Source organism: Ambystoma mexicanum, chromosome 7p, assembly GCF_040938575.1.
Source record: "Ambystoma mexicanum isolate Mex_15411 chromosome 7p, UKY_AmexF1_1, whole genome shotgun sequence".
NCBI lineage: Eukaryota > Metazoa > Chordata > Amphibia > Caudata > Ambystomatidae > Ambystoma > Ambystoma mexicanum.
The window spans coordinates 822628757-822650998 of NC_090939.1; the positions used below are offsets into that span (position 1 = coordinate 822628757).

General features: G+C 46.2%; 1 protein-coding gene across 2 annotated transcripts in view; it reads right to left on the reverse strand.

Annotated features, from left to right (window-relative positions):
* TUBGCP3 (tubulin gamma complex component 3) overlaps positions 1 to 22242 on the reverse strand; it is a 1162672-nt gene that overhangs the window by 48863 nt on the left and 1091567 nt on the right. For both annotated transcript variants that reach the window (XM_069636982.1, XM_069636981.1), the window contains exon 20: positions 14050 to 14190. In XM_069636982.1, the coding sequence (XP_069493083.1) occupies positions 14050 to 14190 (141 nt within the window). The remainder of the gene's footprint in view (positions 1 to 14049; positions 14191 to 22242) is intronic.

Genomic DNA, 22242 nt, shown 5'->3' on the forward strand with positions numbered 1-22242 from the left:
ATGTACTTCTATTTTTTAACTGAAACCTTGAGTTAGTGTTTGCTTGAGTCAAAGTAATTGTGGTCCCTTCGTGTAATCTCTGCTACTGCTCATATACTCTTGAGATAAGCCTGGCTGCTCTGCTACCACTATAACTTAGTAGTACAGGCTTGTACCAAAGGTAAAACTTGTATTGCCGCCTGTAGTCTTAATCAGGTGTAGTGGTCCCTAAGGGCACTGCACAGGATTCTGCCTAACACTGGTGTACAGCGGTGAGGATTTGGAAGTAGAGCGATTACACTTAGAGTGCTGCTATTGCTTGGGTTCAACTAACCACAAGGTTAACACCACTAAATCTATTTATCTGAAAAATCATGTCAAGTATGAAAAACTACACTGAAGAGAGTCTTTTACTCTATACTGCTGAGGTTCTTAGAACCATGTGTAAAGATAACAAACTCTCTGGTAAAGGAGAAAAATCTGAACTGGTTGCAAAGTTAATGGGAAAAAGTCTGGAGAGTGGGCCAGACGGGCCTACCACTCCAGCCAATGTGGATTTCTGATTCTGAGAGTGTTAATTTAGAAGAAGTAGATGAGTCCTTGCTAGGAAACCCTACAACTCCTTTGTCTGCTCAGAAAGCACAACCTCTGTCCACTGGGACCCCCACAGGTCCTGCACTTACTCCTGAATTTATTGCACTTGAGAAAATGAGACTTGAATTAGGAGTGAAACGATGTGCAAATTGCCATGAAACATCAAGAGTTAAGGATCAGAGAAATGGAGCTGAACCATGAGCTAGAGATGAAGAAACTGTCTGTAGAAAATGCTTCTCTCCCAGAGTCTTCTAGGTCTGCCAGCCCTAAGAGACCCCGTATGCCAAAGGAAATGATTGGTATGTATGAGACTAAACTTCATGTTTTGGATTGGTTAGCAATGTTCGAGTACAAACATGGGATTCAAGGTATCTCAGGGAATCAGCTGATTCCCTGGCTTTTCTCTAGGCTTCCCCCTGTTGCAAGTGATGATGTAATGGAGTTGGGGGAGGAGGATAAACAGGATTATGAGTGTGTGAAGCTAGCATTAATAGCTAGATTTGGGAAGACCCCTTCCCAGTATCTTAAGAGGTTTAGAACCCTCAAAAAGCATGACGGTACCCCTTGGGCTACCTGGGTGTGTGAATGTTTGAAAAACTTAGATGTTTGGGTTAAGGGTTACAAAGTGAACACTTATGAAGGTTTGAGGAATCTTGTAATGTTGGAGTCTATTTTTGATGTCTGTTCCCCGTAGCTTAGACAGCTCTTGGCTGATTCAAAGGAGATGGATCCTAAGAAACTAGCTAAGGCTGCTGACTTGTGGGTTTCCAACAGGGCCACTCACAAGGATTCTGGGGCAACTCAGAAGAAGGATGAGGGAAAGCAGCCAAAGAAAGACAACCAAGAGAATTCCAATAATCCCACTCCAAAAGAGGGCCCCAAACATAACCAGGGTAAGCCACAAGGGAAACCGAATCAGGCTAGTGTGCCATCTGGTCCCAAACCAGATGGAGGTCAGAGTAAACCCTCATTCCAGAGAGCATTTGGAAAATGCTTTGTTTGTGGGCTACCTGACCATGTGAAAGGAGATCCCAGATGTAAGGGTAAACCTTCAGAGATCAACACCGTCTCCTTAGCCTTCTCCCAGGTGGATGAAGTACTGGGAAATATAGGTTGCACTGGGAAGATGGCCTCTTCTACAGTGAGCAAACTGAGTCAACCCCTGGAGACTGCAAAAGACTTGTAGTACCTCTAATGAACCGACTCCAGTTTCTGCAGTTAGCCCACAAGATACCTTTGGCTGGTCACTTAAGTTTTAAGAAGACAAAGGAAAGGCTCTCTCTTTACTTCTACTGGGCTAAGATGGGTTCAGAAGTAGACAAATTCTGCAGAAGCTGTCACACTTGCTAAACCTCTGGCAAGAGTGGATCCAAGAATGTGGCACCCTTGGTGCCTCTCCCAGTAGTGGGAGTTCCTTTTGAGAGGGTCGGGGTTGACATTGTTGGTCCTCTTGATCCTCTCACATCTTTAGGCAACAGGTTTATCCTGGTTATAGTGGATCATGCCACTAGATTTCCTGAAGCCATACCTATGAGGACTGTTATGACTCCGGCTGTGGCTAAGGCCCTACTTGGTATTTTTACCAGAGTAGGTTTTCCTAAGGAGGTGATATCTGAGAGGGGATCAAATTATATGTCCAACTACATGCAAGCCATGTGGAAAACCTGTGGAGTTATCTACAAGTTCTCAACTGCCTACCATCCCCAAACCAATGGATTGGTAGAGAGGTTTAACAGAACTATGAAGAGCATGATAGGTGCTTTAGAAGAAACCCTTAAGAAAAAGTGGGACCTTCTACTGCCATGCCTTCTCTTTGCATATAGAGAAGTACCTCAGGAGGGAGTAGGATTTAGTCCCTTTGAACTTCTATATGGCCATCCAGTCAGAGGTCCATTGGTCCTGATTAAGGAGGGGTTGGAGAGTGCTCCTGCCCCCAAGCCAGTCAGAGTGACTAACTATGTGATAGGTCTCTGGAGGAGAATGTCACACATGATGGCAGAGGCAACTGAGAACTTGAAGGCTGGTCAAGCTCTGGTCAAACACTGGCATGACCGGAAGGCTAACATGGTTGAGTTTACTCAAGACCAGCTTGTTCTTGTTATGGTCCCCACAAGGGAGAGGGCCTTGCAGGACAAATGGATAGGACCCTTCAAGGTTGTGGGTAAACTGAGAGGTGAACTATCTGGTGGATTTAGACAAACCTAAGGATGCTCCCAGAGTCTTTCACACCAACCGTTTGAAGGCATATGTCTCTCGACCTGAAATAGGAGCTTTGCTTCTAGCTTCAGCTCAGGAGGAGGAGGAGGAGAGTGAACCTCTGCCTGACTTCCTCAGAGGCTTACCTTTAGATGAGCAAGTGGAATAAGTTAATCTCTCTTTCACTCTCACATCTAACCAGCAGGATGAGTGCAAATTACTGTTTAATCAGTTTGCCTCCCTGTTCTCACTTTCACCAGGCTTAACCCCTTAGGGCCAGCATGATATACTCACTGGTGACTGTTTGCCTGTCAAAAGCAGGGGGTACAGAATGTCAGACAATGTCAGAACCCGAATAAGGAATGAGGTCAACAAGATGCTTGATCTCGGGTTTATACAGCCCTATACTAGCCCATGGTCTAGCCCAGTTGGGCTAGACCATGTGGAGATTCTGCGTGGACTATAGAGCTCTGAATGCAGTCACGACGACTGAGGCCCAACCTTTACCTAGGACAGATGAGCTGGTGGACAAACTTGGTACAGCCAAGTACCTCAGCACATTTGACCTAACGTCAGGCTATTGGCAAATAGCCCTGACAGACCATGCCAAGGAGAAAACTGCATTTTCTACCCCAGCTAGCCTCTACCAATTCAAGGTAATGCCTTTTGGATTAAAGAATGCACCTGCTACATTTCAGAGGATGGTCAATCAAGTTCTGAATGGGATGGAGGACTTCTGCATGGCATACTTGGACAACATTGCAGTGTTCAGCCCTACATGGAAAGAACATATTGTCATGATGCCTACCCCCGGGCATCCAGACCAAGTCCATCAACCCCGGAAGCAGGCATCATGTTACCTGGAGCAAACCCAGCAACCCCTGTTAGGGGCTATCTGGGTACAGTCCTGGTGCCATAGGCGCCAGGCTCATATGTTAAAACTTACCTGATGCAGACCATGCCGCAAGGGATCCAAGCATCCAAGCCCACGTGAGGCTTGAAGGGACTATTTTATCTTAGGGACTATTTTGTTACTCGGGTGTGGCTGTGGAGGAATACTTACCTGGGACTACTTTGAAGGCTGTTTAAACCACGCCCGAAGAGCAGCACATGCTTCGCGTTATTCTGCATCCAGCAGCGTAACGCTCACCGTGTCTGCAGTCAGCATCCAGCATCCTGCCACGCCCGCCTCGAGTCAAGAGCGCCTAGAAAGAAGGGAAAGAAGAAGAAAGGTTAGAACAAGAACTTAACTGGATTTCTTACCTGATTTCAGATTCAGCGCATCTTCGAACCAGAAACAGACTTCATTTTAAACGCGTTGCATCGCCAGCAGCAGCGCCGCGCCATACTCACCGTTCCGCGCAGCATCTCTACAATCCGGTGCTGTCTCCATCACCTGGTTGCTGCATTCCAGAGCCTAAGGGGGACAAGAAAACAACAAGGTGAGCCAAGGGAACAAACAAGGACAATCTCTTGCCACCATATGCTTACCTGATTTTACCGTAGGAGGTATTATCCACCAGCATGCCAAATCTTCCTACGCTGCACCTGCAAGAAAAGAGAAAGCAGAGAGTTAAACCTTAGCATCATTTACCGGACAGTGTTACAAAACACAGACTCTTACCTGAACGCTTTCAGCTGCCACAAGACTATCATCTTTTGGGTCTAAGCTGCAAAAGAAACAAGGAATTGGACAAGAGTGATTAATCATACATTTTGAACTCATTAGAACTATATACTTACGGCCTTTCGCCCAGAGGTTTGGCGCCAAGATTTGTCCAGAACTCTTCCAATATCCTCAAGCCAGTGAAGTAACTGGCCATCAAAGCGCCCCTGCATTCTTCGCAGAATGGAGAGCTCATCATACAAAACTATAAGGTGAGCTTTGTGAAAGGGAATGTCAGAAGTGATAAGTTGGGACGCAGTGAGGTGTTAATACTCAAATCCACGGGTGGCTAATTCCCTTTCCCCGTCTTTAGGAGACTACTTCTACGGGTCAAGCAGACGAAGCTAGGTGGGCCAGTCCAGTCAGTCACCTCTGCACTACGCATCACGTTGGTGGAGACCGTGGCTGTCCAGTTCCGCTCGACACCCCTGTGGGAGCCAGGTGAGCGTAACACATATTGAACACCTAGGGTATGAATTGCAGGCTCTGGAACAGGCCCATCTAACCATAAAGGCAAGCAAATGTCAAATTGGTCAGAGTTCAGTGGTCTACCTTGGACATGAGGTAGGAGGAGGTGAAATAAGGCCATTGCCTAGCAAAGTACAAGCTGTACAAAACTGGGCCACCCCTACTACTCAAACCCAAGTGAGAGCCTTCTTAGGTCTCACTGGGTATTACAGGAACTTCAGAGAACTATGGAACCATAGCTTCTCCCTTGAATGCCATCTCCTCTCCCAAATTTCGTAAAAGGGTCAAGTGGAATGCAGAGTGCAATCAAGCCTTTGAAGGTCTGAAGAAAGCCCTTTGTCAAGCTCCAGTCCTAAGAGCTCCTGACTATCACCAACCCTTCATTGTACAAACAGATACTTCCAATGTAGGTATAGGTGCAGTCCTTAGTCAACTGGATGAGAAAGGTAGAGAACACCCCATTTGTTTCATCAGCAGGAAGTTAAAGGATCCTGAAACAAGGTGGGCAACAACAGAACGTGAATGTTTTGCTATTGTGTGGGCACTGAAGAGGTTTAGACCATACTTGCATGGATCATCTACCTTCACCATTCAGACTGACCACCAAACCTTGAGATGGCTGATGCAAATGAAAGGGGAAAACCCAAAGCTACTCAGATGGTCAATCTGCCTACAAGGATTTGATTTTTCCATTGAGCACAGAGCAGGAAGTCACCACCAAAATGCTGATGGTCTCTCTAGGATGTTTGTAACCAACTAGAGGTATGAGAACCATCCAGGAGTATATTATATCCTCCTGTCCCTTAGTCTGGGGGGGCTGAGTGTTAGGGAAAATTCTCATTCTATGGCTAATTTCCCTTACCTAGTGAGTCCCTCAGCAGCTTTGCTGGACTTCTGGAGTTATTTCTTTCCACTTGGTAAGAGTGTGAGCTTTTCCCCCACTCTTACACCTATTTTGCTATGCGTCTTTTACCTGTTTTTAAGATTGTGAGCTCTGGAGTACACCACTTCAGTAGCCCCCTTCTTTGTGAGTGTCACCCACACCTTCAGTGCAGTGACACAGGGTTGTCATTCAGACTTCCCACCGACTCCATTTTCTGAGGTCACTACTGTCTCCCAGAAAAGGGTAAAGTTACCATTAACTTTACTTAGTCAAATTTAACCACAGATCCAGTACACACCATCTTACTTGGAGTGCTGGAAGGGTTAACTCTTAACTCTTTTTATCTGTACCTCCTAGAGCATCGTTTCGCTCTGAACATTTAGACATGGCTGGTGGCAGTGGTATCTACCCTAAATTTCTACTGCGGTTATCTTATATAACCGTGGTAATATTGTAAGCTATTGTGTTAGCCTCAAACTTAAACCCGCTTGACCAAATCCTTTTCGTTTGGCTCTGGTGCGGTTTATTCACCATTTCTTTTTGTTAAACTCCTTCTTGTGTTCTACTTTGCGCGACAAACTAGGTTTTCCTTCTTTGTTCACTGTCTTTTGGCGGGCTTCTACCTAGAAGCCCTCCTCAAGGCGCCTGGGTGTCTAGGTGGGCTGAATGTGAGGGACGGGTGTATTCACCCCCTGCACAGGGTATCCTAGGAAACCCAAGTCGCACTTTGGCATGATTGGCCGAGGTGGTTGTCCGGGCTGGACAACCCCCCTGCTGGGTGATTTACAGCCAGGCTGTATGAATGGGGTTTTTTCGCATAAAAGGCAGGTCTCTTGGGCTGGAAGTCAGAGAGTCGCCACTGGAACTACAAGGAACCGACGAGAAGTGGAGGAGAGGTCGACTGCTGCAACTACCCTGTACCGGTGAAGCCCTGCTGCAGTCCTGAACCCTTCAACGACTAAGAGGAGATCCAGTCCGGAGTCTTCTTCCCTTGAGTCTGATGGGGATAACCAGCTCATCTTCTTCAGCCAGAGGTCGCCTTCGTGGTCGAAATCGCTGCACACTGCTGTAGTGGTCCGGATAGCCACCTGAAGAGCCTCTTCTGTTTTTAAGGAGCGCACCTTTTATTCATTGTCGCTGCTGCCAGCCTCATCCCTGTGTGGTGCGGACCCCCTCATCGTCCTTCTTCGTGCTGAAGCTGCAGGAAAGCGTGGGTCTGCAGGGAACCAACAGGAACAACTGCTGTGGCACTAGCTTCGTTCTTTGAGAAAGGTACTGTGTCCTGTTTGAGGAATTTTGGGTGAAATCCCTATTTCTCTACCTTAAGGCTTGTCCTTACTTTTCCCTCCGTCTTATAACTTTTGCTTCCGAACATTGACAAAATCAAAGTACTCTTGGCAACGTTGAATCTTGAACTGTCCGACTGTGTGATCCTCGACAACAGGCACCAGGTGTCACTTGACTTTGGCTCCGGCCGTGACTCTTGAATTCCTGTCTATGTGTGTTCTTCGATTCTGTCTGCCTAACCAACATATTGCCTGTGATATTTGCCCCCAACTCGCTCTGGGTATCTCGGGTGCTAAGTGTGTTTTTGCCCCGGTAGCATTTCTTGCCGCGGATATGCGTTTATCTAGTAGACCGAACTGTAAAAAAGTGATGGCAATTGTATCTCCGGTAACGTGTTCTGTTTCGTAACACCGGTCCATTCAAACACAGGGTACTTACCTTGAGTAATACTGTACAAAGTGAATTGGTTAGTTGTAGTATATTTTAAGTGTTGTGTTGATAACAAATGGTTTAAAAATAAATGTACTTATATTTTTTACCTGAAACCTTGAGTCAGTGTTTGCTTGAGTCACAGTAATTGTGGTCCCTTTGTGTAATCTCTGCTACTGCTTATATACTCTTGAGATCAGCCTGGCTGCTCCGCTACTGCTACCACTTTAACTTAGTAGTACAGGCTTGTACCAAAGGTAAAACTTTTATTGCCACCTGTAGTCTTAATTGTGTGTAGTGGTCCCTAAGGGCATTGCCAAGGATTCTGCCTAACAGGTCTGAAAGATCAAAACCCCCCTCATGGAGAGGGTCTGAGATCCTCTGGTATTTAGTTACTGTGGGTACAACATAAGGCATTTCTTCACGAGGCCTTGTTGGGGTAAACTACACATTTTTCTAGCCTCTTCATACACCCCTCAAATTTCTCCCTAGTCCATTTAGATGACCCAGAAGTGTCTAAACGGGGAAAGGGATCCTCTAGAGGATCCTGTAGTCTAGAAAGTTGAGCTTTTTCACTGAGTCTTAGACAAAGACTGGGGACTCTCTGTAAAGTCCCGACGCTCTAGGCCTATCGTGCCTTTCAGGGCATTCGGATGCATCTTTCGACTTATCCTTGCATTTACCGGCTGCCGAGACAATCTTCGCGAGGCTTTCGCTGATGCTCGGCATTACGGGATGGTGATTAGGCTGAGAGAGGGCGGCTGCATCGAAACCTTCGGCGGGACCAGAGTTTTCTTAAGCGTCGATGCGCTCTTAGAAGGCGCGTCGACGTGGGATTTGGTGCTGGCACCCTTAGTTACAGAATGCCGGGACGCATGCCACTGACGCGGGTGCGGGGAGGGCTGCCGATCCTGCAATTCGGCGGGTGTCATCGAGGAACCAGATGCAACCGTTGGCGCATTGGACCGTTTCGACTGATGGGCAATGACGGTACCAGGGGTTCTGTGTTTAGTCCCATGTGATGTGGGTGCGTCCTCGTCGCCGGGGTGTAACCTCCCCATAGCAGGACTTGCGTCGTGCCTTTCGGGTCCGGGGACTGACGTCTTTCTAGTGAGTCTGCTCCGTTGTCAGGTCAAAGGTGTCCATGTTGGAGCCATGGTCGTTGCTATGGGCCTCATCGCTTTCGGCGGTAGGGGAGCTACCCTCGGCCTGCGACATTGTAGGCCGCCCACCGTTTTACACAACGCTCCCTTATGGTATTAGGACAAAGGAGCTTGCAGTGCCGACAGGATGCTTCAGCGTGGTTGAGGTGGAGACAATTGTTGCACAGAGGGTGCTTGTCTTTCCAGGGAAATTTTCCCTTACAGGAAGGGCAAAATTTAAATGGAGTCTTGTCCATAGCCCAAGTTAACAGAAGCGACAACAGTACCAAAGGGGCAAAAGAAAGGAACCACCAGACCCCACTCTCCCTACTGTGTAGGCCGGCCAGAAGGCCCAGCCACGCGGTCGCCGGAAAGGCCAGCCGTCGAAGTCTGTTGTTCTGTCTTCGACGGCGGTTCAGTAATCGAAGAGGGGACGAATGTTGTATAAATGACCAAGGTCGGTGTTAGGCAGAAACCTGTGCAGTTCCCTCTGGGACCACTGCAAAAGATTTAGGACTACAGGTGTTTGGCAGTAAACCCACTTGGTAGCAGTCTGTACCACACAGATTAACTTGGTAGCTGTGGCTGAGCAGTCAGACTTCCCTCAAGAAGAGGGAGGCAGTATACAGAGTATTCACAATAAGTCAAGAGAACACAGTAGAACAGGTAAACATTGACCAGGGCTTGGTGTAAAAGAGATATAATTATTTATTTAAAACCACATCTAGAAAAACACACAGGCACTAATACTAAGCAATTCAAAAACACGGTCACTAAAAGATATACACTCCCTTAAAAGAATATTAGACACGTATTAAGTAAAGCCCCACTTATTTTCAGACAGCGGTGAGCGCTTAACGTAGATGGCACTCTAATAGTTTGTTTTAAAAAGGGAGAGAAGAGCAGAGGACAAGTTGAAACAGATCCCAAAACTTTTCTCAGAACATAACAAGAGGGAAAGGCAAAGTAAAACCGTGAAGTTCGAGTTCAAGCGGCCGGATCCACTTTCAGAGGATCCAAACGAAATGTGTCCAAGGTCACACGGTTGCAGTGCACAAGAGTCTTGTAAAGGTTCAAAAAGGAGTTGGACCAAAGAAAGGTACCAGTTAGAGGGTCAAGGCGGCCAGCCCAGAAGGTTAAGGGATTATTATTACCTTGTAGCAATCTTTAGAAAGGGAGGCCTGGCGGACACGGTACCTTAAAGTGGTGAGAACGCTCCAGCGGGGGCAGTTGTTCCTGACAGCGGATGCAAGTCGGTGCTTCGTCCAGGGGAAGAGCGGATCTCGTCGTGGAGGAACACAGGAGTCCGTTGCACTGCCAGGGAAGAAACCGGCCGCGGAGTTTCTCAGGTACAAGGAGCGCTCCGGTGATTCGCGGTTCAGTGGTGAGTGGCTATCCGGCCGCCGGGGTGCTTGGCACGGGCAGTTCGACCACAAACCGGGCTGGGGTGCGAAGAAAGGAAGGTAAACTGGTTGTGCCCACCAGTCAGGGGAAGAAGCCTCTCCAGCCGGAAGATCTTCTCTGTCGTCGGGAAGTGGTGAGTCGGTTCCGCAGAGCTCCACCGGTGGCGTCGTCGTGGCAGCTTCTCCCTCGTCGGATTCTCAGGTCCTGTAGCGACCTCTGAAGTTCCAGTCCCCAAAGCCCTGCTTTTATGCAGAAAACCCCCATTCACTCAGCCTAGCTGTCACTCAAACATGCTAAGTGGTGAGCCGGCCGGCTCACCACTGGGACCAATCATACAAGAGTGCGACTTGAGTTACCAAGGTAACTCAGTCCAGGGTGCCTAAACCCCCTCCCACATCCCCTGTGGTACCCAGATAGAGTGGCACCACTTTTGGAGGCTTCTGTGGAGAAGCCCGCCAAAAAGTGGAACAATGGGCTCGACTTGGGTTGGAGTCACAGAAGAGAACACAAACGCCATTTTAGAATCGAGTCTTGGCAAAAAATACCAACCGGCGAATTACTATTAATTAATTAAACCGGCGGTATGTTCGAGGCTATGAGAATTAAATAATTAAAGTTAGTAGCCTCGAACAATGGGAAAATCCCATAGGAAAATATTCGCGGTCGAATATAAAAAGTAGTTTCCACTGCCACCAGCCAAAACTCGATCAGGGGGGACGGAGACGTGCCTCCTCGACTAACCGATATGATATCCACAATATGATGGTTTGTACTGGTTTCTGTTAATAATTTGGGACTAGTAAAGCCAATGGTGACTTTACATGCCCTGGGAGACAGTAGTCAGTCCCAGGGTATGGAGTCTATGGTGGGGTGTCACTATGACACCCCTGTGTTACTGCACGGAGGGTGCTGTGTAACACACACAGAAAAAACACATGAGACCCTATGGAGTAAAGGACCCCATAGCCCATAAAACACATTACCAGTCAAAGGAATACCATAAATCATGTCCAAGAGTGGGAGAAAGAGTCTCACTCTTGGCAGGAGGAAAAAAAAAATCCAGAAATCCAGCAAAGCTGCTGGGGGACTCACTAGGTTAGGAAATTCAGCCTAAAGAGAGAATTCTCCCCAACAGTCGGGATTTTTACAAATTGCAATTGTTGATAGAGCTCTGCATAAGGCGACAAGCTAGCTGGGCGGAAATAAACAATCTGAGGGACCGCGACGCAAGAGGATTTCTGGGTATACTACACGTCACGTTAGGGATAGTGTTACAGACACGCCTATGCAGACGTCCCCTTTCGATCTTCGAAAGACAAGGTGCAATACCTCTAGATGTCTGACTATATGCACAGTATGTGATTCTTAGCAGATTAACAGGCATCAGAAATAATATCATGGGTTTCACTAAATACCTCAGAACCAGTGCAGGCTCAAGACCATTTATACTGAAATAGACTATAATTAGAAGTATGAATTCCTGGAGAAAAACCAAACAATTTCAGCTTTGCATTTCTGAAGCCAGTCAACAGCATAGAAAATAATAGGGAACATGTGGGTGAAGCTGCCCAATGATTGTAGGCCTTTGGGATCTTCAAGCGGGTTCATAAGTGAGCACCTTCGGATCCTCTCAAAACAGAATTTGACCGTGTGGCAATTTGGATGATAGATTCATGGACTTAAAAGTTAATTCTGATAGCTAGAAACTCCTAGAAATATATATACAATTGGACAACAGCCGTACCTCCTCAACCGAGACTTGCCGCAACTTGCCCATCCTAATCAGTATCCCCATTCTTCCAATCATTGCTTATCCCCTCTCTCCAAATCCTTTCAAATGCACCAATGATATCATATTGTTCCAATTGCATTCATGGTACATATTATGCTTGTGTATTTTTTTGTTTTATATTGCTCTGTTGCTGACCACCTATTTTTAGAAAATCTAGAGTCTAGGTATGGGGCATGAGTGACACTAATAGTTGTCCCTGATTGGACAACTACTGGCTGTTTGAATGGTGCAGATCCTTACCATTGGTGGGCATAGACTTGCAGGCTGGATTTTGGATAAGAAGAGGACGCCAGCAGCCATTTTTTGAGATCAGTGTTGGAGCCAAGAATCCCAATATAGACTGCATCTGGCCCGGTAAAGCACTGTTGGACTACCTGATCTGCTAAGGCCCTCTGCGCTGCTTCAACCCTTGGACTTTTGAGACCAACCAGTCTCTACGTTTTCTCGAGGATCCAGCTGTCCTCAACCTTCGGAAGGGTCCCTGCACCACCCGGTTGACTGTCCAGCTCTCCAGCGGGCTACCTCGCAAGAACAGTCGCCGTTCTACGTTTGCACCTGAAACCTTGGTGGTCGCCAGCTTGTGGTGCAAGTCAACTTCCTGCTGAATTTCAGCATTCCAGCCTCAAGGGATCATGTCTAGGAAGGACTTCTACAACTGCGATTGGAAGGACACCTGCTGCCGTCTTTGTGCAGTGGCTGACGATGAAACTCGCCGTCCCCAGACCTGTGAAATGTCCTGAAGAGAGCTGCATTGGTGAATCTTGCATTTCTCCAACACCAAGAGTTGCACTCTGCTCCTGGACCCAACTGGAAGAATCCTTGCACCTGCAACTCCTGGAAACCTGCCACCAGAACTAACGGTGGGACAGCCAACCTCCAGTGACCCCCAATCGACCAAGCAAGTCAGCTCCAAAAATTCGGAGCCAGCGGTGGGGGGGGGGGGGGGGGCGTGTTGGGGGTAAGTAAACGCAAAGCATTTAAACAGTTGCTTTGTATTCGGCCATTCCGTTCCACTGCCTTTTGGTCATCAAACTTGGGAAGCATCATAAGAAAGATAAGAACACATTTTACTTGCCTAGTAACTTTGTTCCACCTCTTCTTTTGAACAATCACCAACACAAGTAACTTACTGCCACAGATACGTTCTGGGGAGAAGCATTGTGGCTCCTGTGACTTTTGGACACAAGGCCCCATTCTTCCTAGGTTTTGGACTGCTGAAGTTAGGGAAAATCCCTTGTGACTTGGTTCCATCTTTAGTGTATCACTTTACTCACCTCTTGCACGATTAGATCACCTGCTGGTTTTATTTTCTTTAGTGTGTGTTTAAGGCCTACAATAAATAGGTGTATTTTTATACATTCCAGTCTACATTCAATGATTGTGTGCTTAACTGTGTGGACTCATTGTTGCCCCTAAACCCACTCACACTCGGAGAATAGCCTTGGCTGTTCTCCACATTAACCTTGAATGGGTTTTAGTTAACCTCTTAGAGTTTCCCGTTCACTATAACTAGGGCGGCCTCCTAAAATCATTCCACCAAGCCATATTCTAGAAATAATCTTAACACCATCCATCTGCAAATCGATCAAGTAGAAACCATTTCCAGTTACTAGCATGCATTTTTGTCCATCTGAACTGCTATGAACCAAGTTAGTGTTCTTTTTTTCAGCTGCAAGTCAACTTACTACACGTTTGTCAAGAGTGAAAGTTGTTGGGTTTGTCAATGTTTTGTTGAAAGATTTGTTGGTATAAGTGTATGTTGGAAAGGAAATGTGCAGGGCATAATCCAATGACAAGCCATACTGTTCTGTTTAGGAAGTACGATGCAGGGATACATTTAAATGTGTCCTTTTCATGATTGCATTTTGAATGGAAAAAGAATTAGGTAATCATCAAATTGGGTTTCTGAATTAAAGCAAACAAGGGTTTGCAGTATTATATGTTTTAATGTTAACTTTATTTCATGTCTGTTGATTTCCTGGACACCAAAATAGAACATCACGGTTTAGTATTAAAATAATATACTTTGTAAGATATTTTGAGAGATGTTCTTACTGCCATTGCACTGGTCCACAGAGAATGCAGCCTTGTTCTTTCAGTACAAACTATGGACATAACATGTTTGCATAGCGGTATACCTACTATATCAAGAATTCTTATTAAACAATAGTAAGACTCGCCAAAAAATCTCAATTGTTTCTAGACATACCTCTGTTTCTCGCTGTTTCTTCCTCTCTTCAAATTGCAACCGGAGTTGTAGCTCTTCCAAAGCAGCTCTATACATTGAATCCTGTGCATTTTGAAACTCAATGATTTGATCGAAAACTGCCCGAAGCTGGTTCAGAAGTTCCTAAAAAAATGAAAGAAAAAAAAAAGAAAACCTACAGTTCGTGTTGTATCCCATGTCCTATTTTTGTAGCTATTACATGTTCTGTTAACGAATATGAACCGAATATTTATTCAAATTACACAAAAACACTGCAAAAGAAAAAGGAGACAATCCTCCAAGTGAAAGTAGTTTCCATAACAACGTACAATGTAAGAAGTAATGCTGCTCCGAGCAATCTACCAAAGGTTCTTCATTCGCTTGGTCCAACAGGTTAGTTTGAATTTGGGGATCTTATTGCCCCACCATCAAGGACAGTGAAGGAGCAATAAACTTGAGCCAAGCGACTACTAACCCATGACAATGCAACACATCATTTGGGAGATTAACATTTAACATGCTGTTTGATCTGTACTTACACATTACTGTGCAAAGATTGGGGAATTAAACAAGAGCAGGACTGAAATGTTGGCGACTTGGCCGGTAAGAAACACTTTTCTACGCTCAGAAAGTCTAAGGTCTTTGGTGGCAGAGAACATGCAATTATTCTGCTTAACTTTAAGAGTTAAATATATCAAGGGGATGAATATACATTGAATGCCCATTCAGCATGCAAATATGAATAATGACCCTGGGAAAATTGTACAACGTTGCATTCGGAAATCAAATTAATTCCTCAGCAGGATACAGAGAATGAATTAAACAATTTTTGTAAGGAAAATGAAAATATTGTGGCACAAATCTGTACATTTTGCAGTAATGATGCTTACATAAAAATGGGATATGACTGATCACCTTAAATAATTCAATTGGTTATGTCTGTAGGCTGTGGACAGGTTCTTAAAGAATGAGCTGCTTTTTTAAAAGTATCAATGTGTTAGAGATCCTGGGGTAAGGGACATCAGACATGAAAACATGGATCTGTTTTGTCATTCACTGTTATTCAGATGTTACATTTTGCCTTCTTTAAGTCTAATTTCCCAAACTGTGCAGCACATTAAAACATTTGAAATTATTTGCCTTATTAATACTTGTGGTGGGTCGGAAGAAGGAGTTGGACAAGTCAAGGGTTCTTTTATTTAAACTCTAAGCAAAAGGCCTATCTTTCCCTATCGCTAAAGGGATGCCTATCTAAACGACTACTAAATGTCCTTGTCTGTCAACAGGAAACCCAAAATAAATGTCCTTGGACCACTAACATGAGCAACTGAAAGTAGGCCGAAAGAATGAACAGGGGATAGGACAGGGGCAACATGCTGGTCTTGGAAGCAAGACCACGCAGAGCTACAGAGGTTTCAATCCCGCATCCACGCTTAGAAACCAAACTCTGGTATTAAGCGTGTTATAAAAATAAACAATTCCTGGTCTTTTCTTGTCTCCTTGTATTCTCTTTATAGAAATGTCTCTCTTTCAAACATATGTTTCTTAAGATGATCTACTTGGATGGTCTCTTCATTTTCCCTTTATGAGCTCTTGTAGCTCTTCCAAAACATTCCTGGACCTTGTACTCTCTTTAGTGATAATCTTATGACAGCTTTCCTTGAGACACTGTCACATTCTTGTCTTTGGTCGTATGTCTCACAATCTTTAAATTCAAACTTTCCTAGGTTTGATATGACTTTATCCAATTTTAGTCTCCCCCTTCTGGGGATTCGCTGTATTGGATGATCACATCTCTTATACTGTTCACTTGACAGTCTTATCTCACAACACTTATTACACGTTTGTGTTGAGTGTTGGCTGCAATCTTCCACCCTGTACTCGTACGGCATTTTGCCTTTTTCCCCGGATATTCATTTCCAGGCTCGCTTTACTTCCCATACAGAGTTATTCATCATGTTCTTTATTGGCTTCTCACAACTCCAGTTAGGCTGGTTTATTGTTTGCATCTTGACCTTATGATGGGGAAGGGTTTCTCCACTCATACGTTGCCCCGGTGGCCTCTCGCTTCTGCCTGGTACCTTCCTGTAGGCAGGGGAACCTTGCAGGTATCGGCACTCGCTCGGGTATTGATATTGATATTTTATTTCTATCGCGCTCGTACACAAGTGTTTCAGAGCGCGACAAGGCAAGGGAGGGGAGGGGAACAGGGGAGAACAAAACAACGATCTTACTAGGCCCAGCGACATGAGAACGCGCAAGTGCATGGGAGAGGGGGAGGGGAAAAGTGCATGGAAGGGGGTAGAAGTGCAAAGCAACGGAGAAACAGATGCATAATAAATAAATAAATAAATAATAAAGGCAACAAACAGTGGTAGTGCAGGCAGCAATTGTCAAGTGCTAGGTTTAAGGCAACAGACAGGGTAGGTCTGAAAAGTGCAGGAAGGAAAGGGGGGGCTGCATGGGTACAGATACAGACCCCCAGTGCAAGGGGTGGCCCGGAGGCAGTGCGGAAGGGTGGCAGGGTGAGCAGGTACCTGAGACTGGAGGACAGAGGGTGGCCAGGTGCACAGTCCCACGAGAGAACAGATCAGCAGCGGAGAGGGGGAGCGAAGGCAGAAGAAAAGAGGACAGTCTTGAGGTGCTTCCAGAACCGGAGATGGTTCTCCTCAAGTTTTAGAGTGGCAGGGAGGCTGTTCCAGAGAGAGGCCCCAGCCGAAGACAGGGTAATTGACTTTGTTGCCTGGCTTCTCGGTCTTTGGTTTTGCTGGCATTCCGTTCTCAGCTTTGCTGCTGGCTGCTGCGGCCTACATACGCTGGCAGTAGGGAGCTGCAGGCACTCCCGGTTAAGATGGTCTTGGCGTCATTAGCTGTGTGTCTCGCCCATCACGATACGGTCATGTCATGCCACCTCCTTGCACAGGACTCCTCTTCTCCTTCTGGCAACGGCTTCCCTGTTGTTGGGACTCATCCACCCTCTGGCGTTTCAAGTTGGTGTTCTTCACCTTTTCGAAAGCCGTGAAAGCTTCTGCTCCACCTCTCCTAGGCACGCTTACGTCAGGGGGCTTCCCCTGCGCACCATATACCCTCTCTCCTCGTAATCCACTCATCCCAGTTAAGTTCATGTCTCTGCTTAAAGAGACATCTTCTTTTCCTTTTGATGGCTGGTTTGTTCAGCATTGCCTACAGCCAAATGTAAGGAGAACACATTCTTCATAGCGGACAGTCCCATATATGTGGATATGGTGCTTGATCTAAGGAGCTCCTCATGGTAACGAGAGTTCTTGTCCCCTAAGAGGTGTGGGGGTTAGGGGCTCACTTCCAGTGTGGTCCCACTGGCCCAGACCCATAGAGGGTCTAGCAGAGCAGGCTCACCTTCCTAGCCTCAACTGCGGTGGCTCCCTCTTTGAGAGAAGGGACAAATACCCTTGACAAAAGAAGCCATATCAAATTGATAAGGACTTTGAATGTTAGCATAATGCCCATTTTGCCTCAATCAATAACACTGTTGGGAAAAAAATAAAATCAATGCAATGATTTTCAATGAAAACCCTAGTAGTGGTATCCTCTCTTGGAACTCAGTCTTGGAAATCAACTATGCTTCGAACAGAGAAGGGGTGCTGCATGAATTTGTAAATTTAAGTCCTCCATATAAATATATATATATCCCTGGCCATACATTGTGCGTAGGGGAGTTGTCCAGAGTATTGGCCTCCTGGAGATCTGAGGGCAGTGCCTGGACATATTTTCCCTCCACATAAAACTCTCCAGGAACGTCTATATACTCCCCAGACTTCAGGTTCGAACCCAAAGAGCACCCAATCTCCCATCTTCATCATAGATATCGTACATCTTTGACAAGAAGGGTTTCAAGGGGAGAGGAGCATATTCAAGAGGAGCTCTGGTGCCTGACGTGGACGAGCGGCATCAAGGTCGGAGACCGTGCTTAGAATGTTGCCCAGAAGCCAATAGTGTAGTTGAACCTTGTCCCTCTTAGGGTCCAGTCCTGAGCCCATAGGCATGCATGAGGGATCCCTTGCCGTAGCCCTGTCGGTTCGAGAAGACTTAGTGGGTCCCATCGGGGCCAAAGTCGCCAGAGTATTGGCAAAAATGCCAAGTATCTTTAGGTAAAGGTTTTCCCATTCCTCAGGGGTGGAGGATTGGGTTGGAACAGGTACTCTAGATGCCTTCTCTGGGGATTCCCTGGAGCAGTGGCTCTCCTTTTTGAGGAAGAAGATCAGTGGAGGGATCCGCTCGGGAGTGAGATATCTTGTGAGGTTTTGTCTTTTTATCTCCTTATCCTTGTGAGGGGCGATCTCCACTCTGGACGTAGGTGCAGATCTTAGCTTCCTTAAGCTAGGAAGGCTCCGTCAAGACACACTGCTCCCCCTGCCAAGATGTTCTAAGATCAGCGGCGCTCGAGGAATAACTATCCAGATGAGGAATCTGTGGGAGGCTGCAATCCGTTGAAATTCATATTTGTTGATCACTTCATGCTTTCATTAATAGATGCAGAACTTTCTCTACTAGCAGTCACAAGGGAACTAGAGGTAATTGTGCTTGGGGGGTCGGTTTTAAAGTAAATCTCTCCAAATTGGTGGTTTTAACACTGACTTATACCAAAGGCAGAAGACAAAACTGTAAAATAGCTGCCTTTCAACTGGACCAAAATACCAAAATAACGGAAGTATTCAGGGATTCAACGATCACCATCTTTCTCTCATCTTTAACGACCTAACTTTCCCCAGCCTATTGATGAAATCAAGGAGGATCTATACAAATGGAGGGAACAATATATATCTTGACTGGGCAGAATTGCAAAAGTGAAAGGGAACCATCTCTCCAACATCTATAGGTATTTTGGACTCTCCCTATTAAACCCTTGCACAGCATCCATTGACATGCACAGAACTATATTGTCATATATTTGGAAAGATCGGAAGCCTAGAATTCACAAAAGGGATTCACTTTGACCTAAGGGGGGGGGGATTTGGTTGCCCAGACATCCAAGAATATTATCGGGTGACCTAGGTCAGAACGTTGGGGGGAACGGGTGTAGGGCACTGAGAAGCCATTTTTATTGAGTAAGCAATAGAAGGCTTGCATTTATGAAAGCAGCTAAGGCTATCTCTTCTCCTACCCACATTACCCCACTATTTGGTAATCTGACTTTCACCCTGGCCTGAGAAGCTATGGCATTCTAGAGAAAACAAATATATGGCAGTACTAAACTTGGTGATTTACTCTTACAAGGCACTGTTAAGCATTTGAGGTTCACGACTGCTCTTCCCTCTGACACACCACACAGATGAGAGCAGTTGAGGTAAGGGTAGATGTGCACCTTTCTTCTGTGCAGATGTGCTACAAACTCCTCCACATCCTTTGTTAAGAGTCGAGGAGCTAAAGCTGGGCCCCAATGGGATCAGCACTAACTTGTAAAAAATGCATCCCACCACAAACGGAATGCATTTCCGATGTTTGACTTGCCTTGCCAATCTTGACACACCATTGCTTGAAGGTCTAGAGAAAGGTCACCATCTTTAATATGTCATTTCGGAGAAGCATGTTCAGAGATCAAGTCCAGGATTGGTCTGGGATCTCAGTCCTCCTAGGATGCAGGACAAGAGTAGGAATAGTAGGCTTTTTTCAATTTCCTGCATGGTAGATGCTCCCATGTTCCTTTCAGCAGCAGCTGAGATATTTCCTGTAGTAGGACCGGTTCAGAAGAGACAATGGACTGGGGATGGCCTGTATAGGACTGGGATGCAGTAGTTCTAGAAATGATCTGAATGACGTTCTTTCAAAATGAACCTTACATTCCCTTCTATTGGTATTATTAAGATGAATATATGTTTGCAGCATGAACCTACTTTGTGAGTATCGAAGCAATATTCAGAACTTATTGCCCCCTCCTGTCCATAACCATGTCCCCTCCAAGAGAAAACATAAGGACAATAACAGCTTCTACTGCAGTTTCCCAGAGGTTTTGAAATGTTCTAGACTTATCTCCGTGCGAGTCCAAGATTGAGCCAATCAAAGATCATATGCATCAGTTTTGCTTGGACAAGTTAAGTAATGTTGCCTGTGTGCATCCAATTATGGTGCCTAAGTAGAGCCCTGTGACCACTGACCTGGCTGCACAATCAGAAGGGTTCAGTCCTGACTGGAGCAGATGTTTTGCAGTCTTCATGCCATCATGTTTAAGTTGAGAAGAACAAGTTACTTTCTTACCTGGCAATGTTCTTTCGATGGGATGCTCCTATGACGTGTTCCACATCTATGACAGGTAATCACCACAGCTGTGCTGCTTCAGAACATTTTCGGCGTCTGCGTCCAACGTCGATGCGCTGTCCTCGAGGGTCTCTGTCGAGCCGACGTCACCGGATGTTATAAGTAGGACGCACGACGCCCGTAGCCTCAGTTGTAGTTTTTTCCCAGAACGTATAGCACCAATCTTGTGCCAGTATAACCACAGAAAGCCTTGCGCATACGTAAGCTGCAATCGCATAAGAAATTCTGTAGCGGGGCAGGCTGGGAGGGTACGATGTGGAATACGTTGTTGGAACATCCCATCGAAAGAACGTTACCAGGTAAGAAAGTAACTTGTTCTTCGAAGGGATTGGTTCCTCCGACGTAATCCACATCTATGAAAGACTATCAAAGCAGTAACAACGTATGGAGGTGGGAAAGAATTTAGAATTTTAGAATGCCCAATTAAATTGCAGAATAAAGGACCACCTTGCCAAAGGCCAAATCTTGCCCACGGATAGAATCCAGGGAATAGTGTTTTACAAAAGTATGGACAGAGGCCCATGTGGCTGCTTCACAAATGTTACGAATGGGAACACCCATCTGCAGAGCAGTAGAGGCAGCCACACTACTGGTAGAATGGGCCCGTAAACCTACGGGAGGGTCCTTACCCGTCAAGCAGTAACATTCAGAAATTGTCAAGATAATACATCTAAACAAAGTCTGCTTAGTAACAGCTTGTCCTAAACGCCTTCCAGCGTATCCTATAAAGAGCTGATCGTCCACTCTGACCTGGGACATGCCCGAGTTGTAGAAACTTAAAGCTCTCCTAGGATCCAACCTATGGAGCCTCTCCTCTTCCTTACCAGGATGCAGAGGAGGATAGAACGCCAGAAGAATAACCTTCTGGCTTAAATGAAATTCCGACACAACTTTGGGAAGAAAAGACGGACGAACCCTAAGGACAACCCTGTCCTTCTGGAACACCGTGAAGGATGGCTTAACGGAAAGTGCCTGCAACTCACTCACTCTGCGAGCGGAAGTGACCGCAACTAAAAATACAGTTTTCAAGGTCAACAGCCTAAAAGGACAAGAATGTAAAGGCTCAAACGGGGCTCCCATTAGGAATTTTAGAACTAGGTTCAAATCCCTACCGGGCACCTGGGAAGGTGACGGTGGGAACACATTAGTGAGCCCTTTCAGAAACTGAGAAATCTAAGGAATTTTAAAATAAGAACCAGATGAGCGCTTAAATATGGACAGTGCCGCCAGGTAACCTTTAATGGTACCCACTTGCAGGCCCTTGTGGGCTAATGAAAGCAAAAAAGACAGAACCACAGGAATGGCACATGAAAAAGGATCCACATTCTGAACCCTGCACCAGTCGCAGAACTTTCTCCAACGGCAACGGTACAGGGACTTTGTTGCAGGCCTTCTGGCTGAAAGCAACACCTCCATCACGTCTTCAGGGACGTCCCAATCCTTATACCTCAACCGTTCAGAAGCCAAGCATGAAGGTTGAGGGACTTGACCTCTGGATGGAGAACCTGACCTCCCTCCCGTGAGAGCAGATCGTTTCGGTAGGGAAGACGGTGTGGAGGGCAGATGGACATGTCGAGAAAGTTCGGGTACCACGTTCTCTGGGCCCATTACTGGAGCAATGAGGATCATTCGGGAACCGAACCTCTGCAGCACTTGCGGAATGACAGGAATTGGAGGAAACACGTACAGCAGCGGGAAGGACCACTCCACTACGAACGCGTCCCCTAAGGCTCCTCTTGGAGGAAATTCCTGCAAGCAGAATCTTTCGCACTTCCGGTTGGGACTGGTGGCGAAGAGATCCACTTATGGGGTCCCCCAAAGGGGCGAAGATCTCCAGGAAAATCTCCTGAGCCAGCCCCCACTCGTGAGAGACCGTGCTCTGGGTGCTCAGAGCGTCTGCCAGTG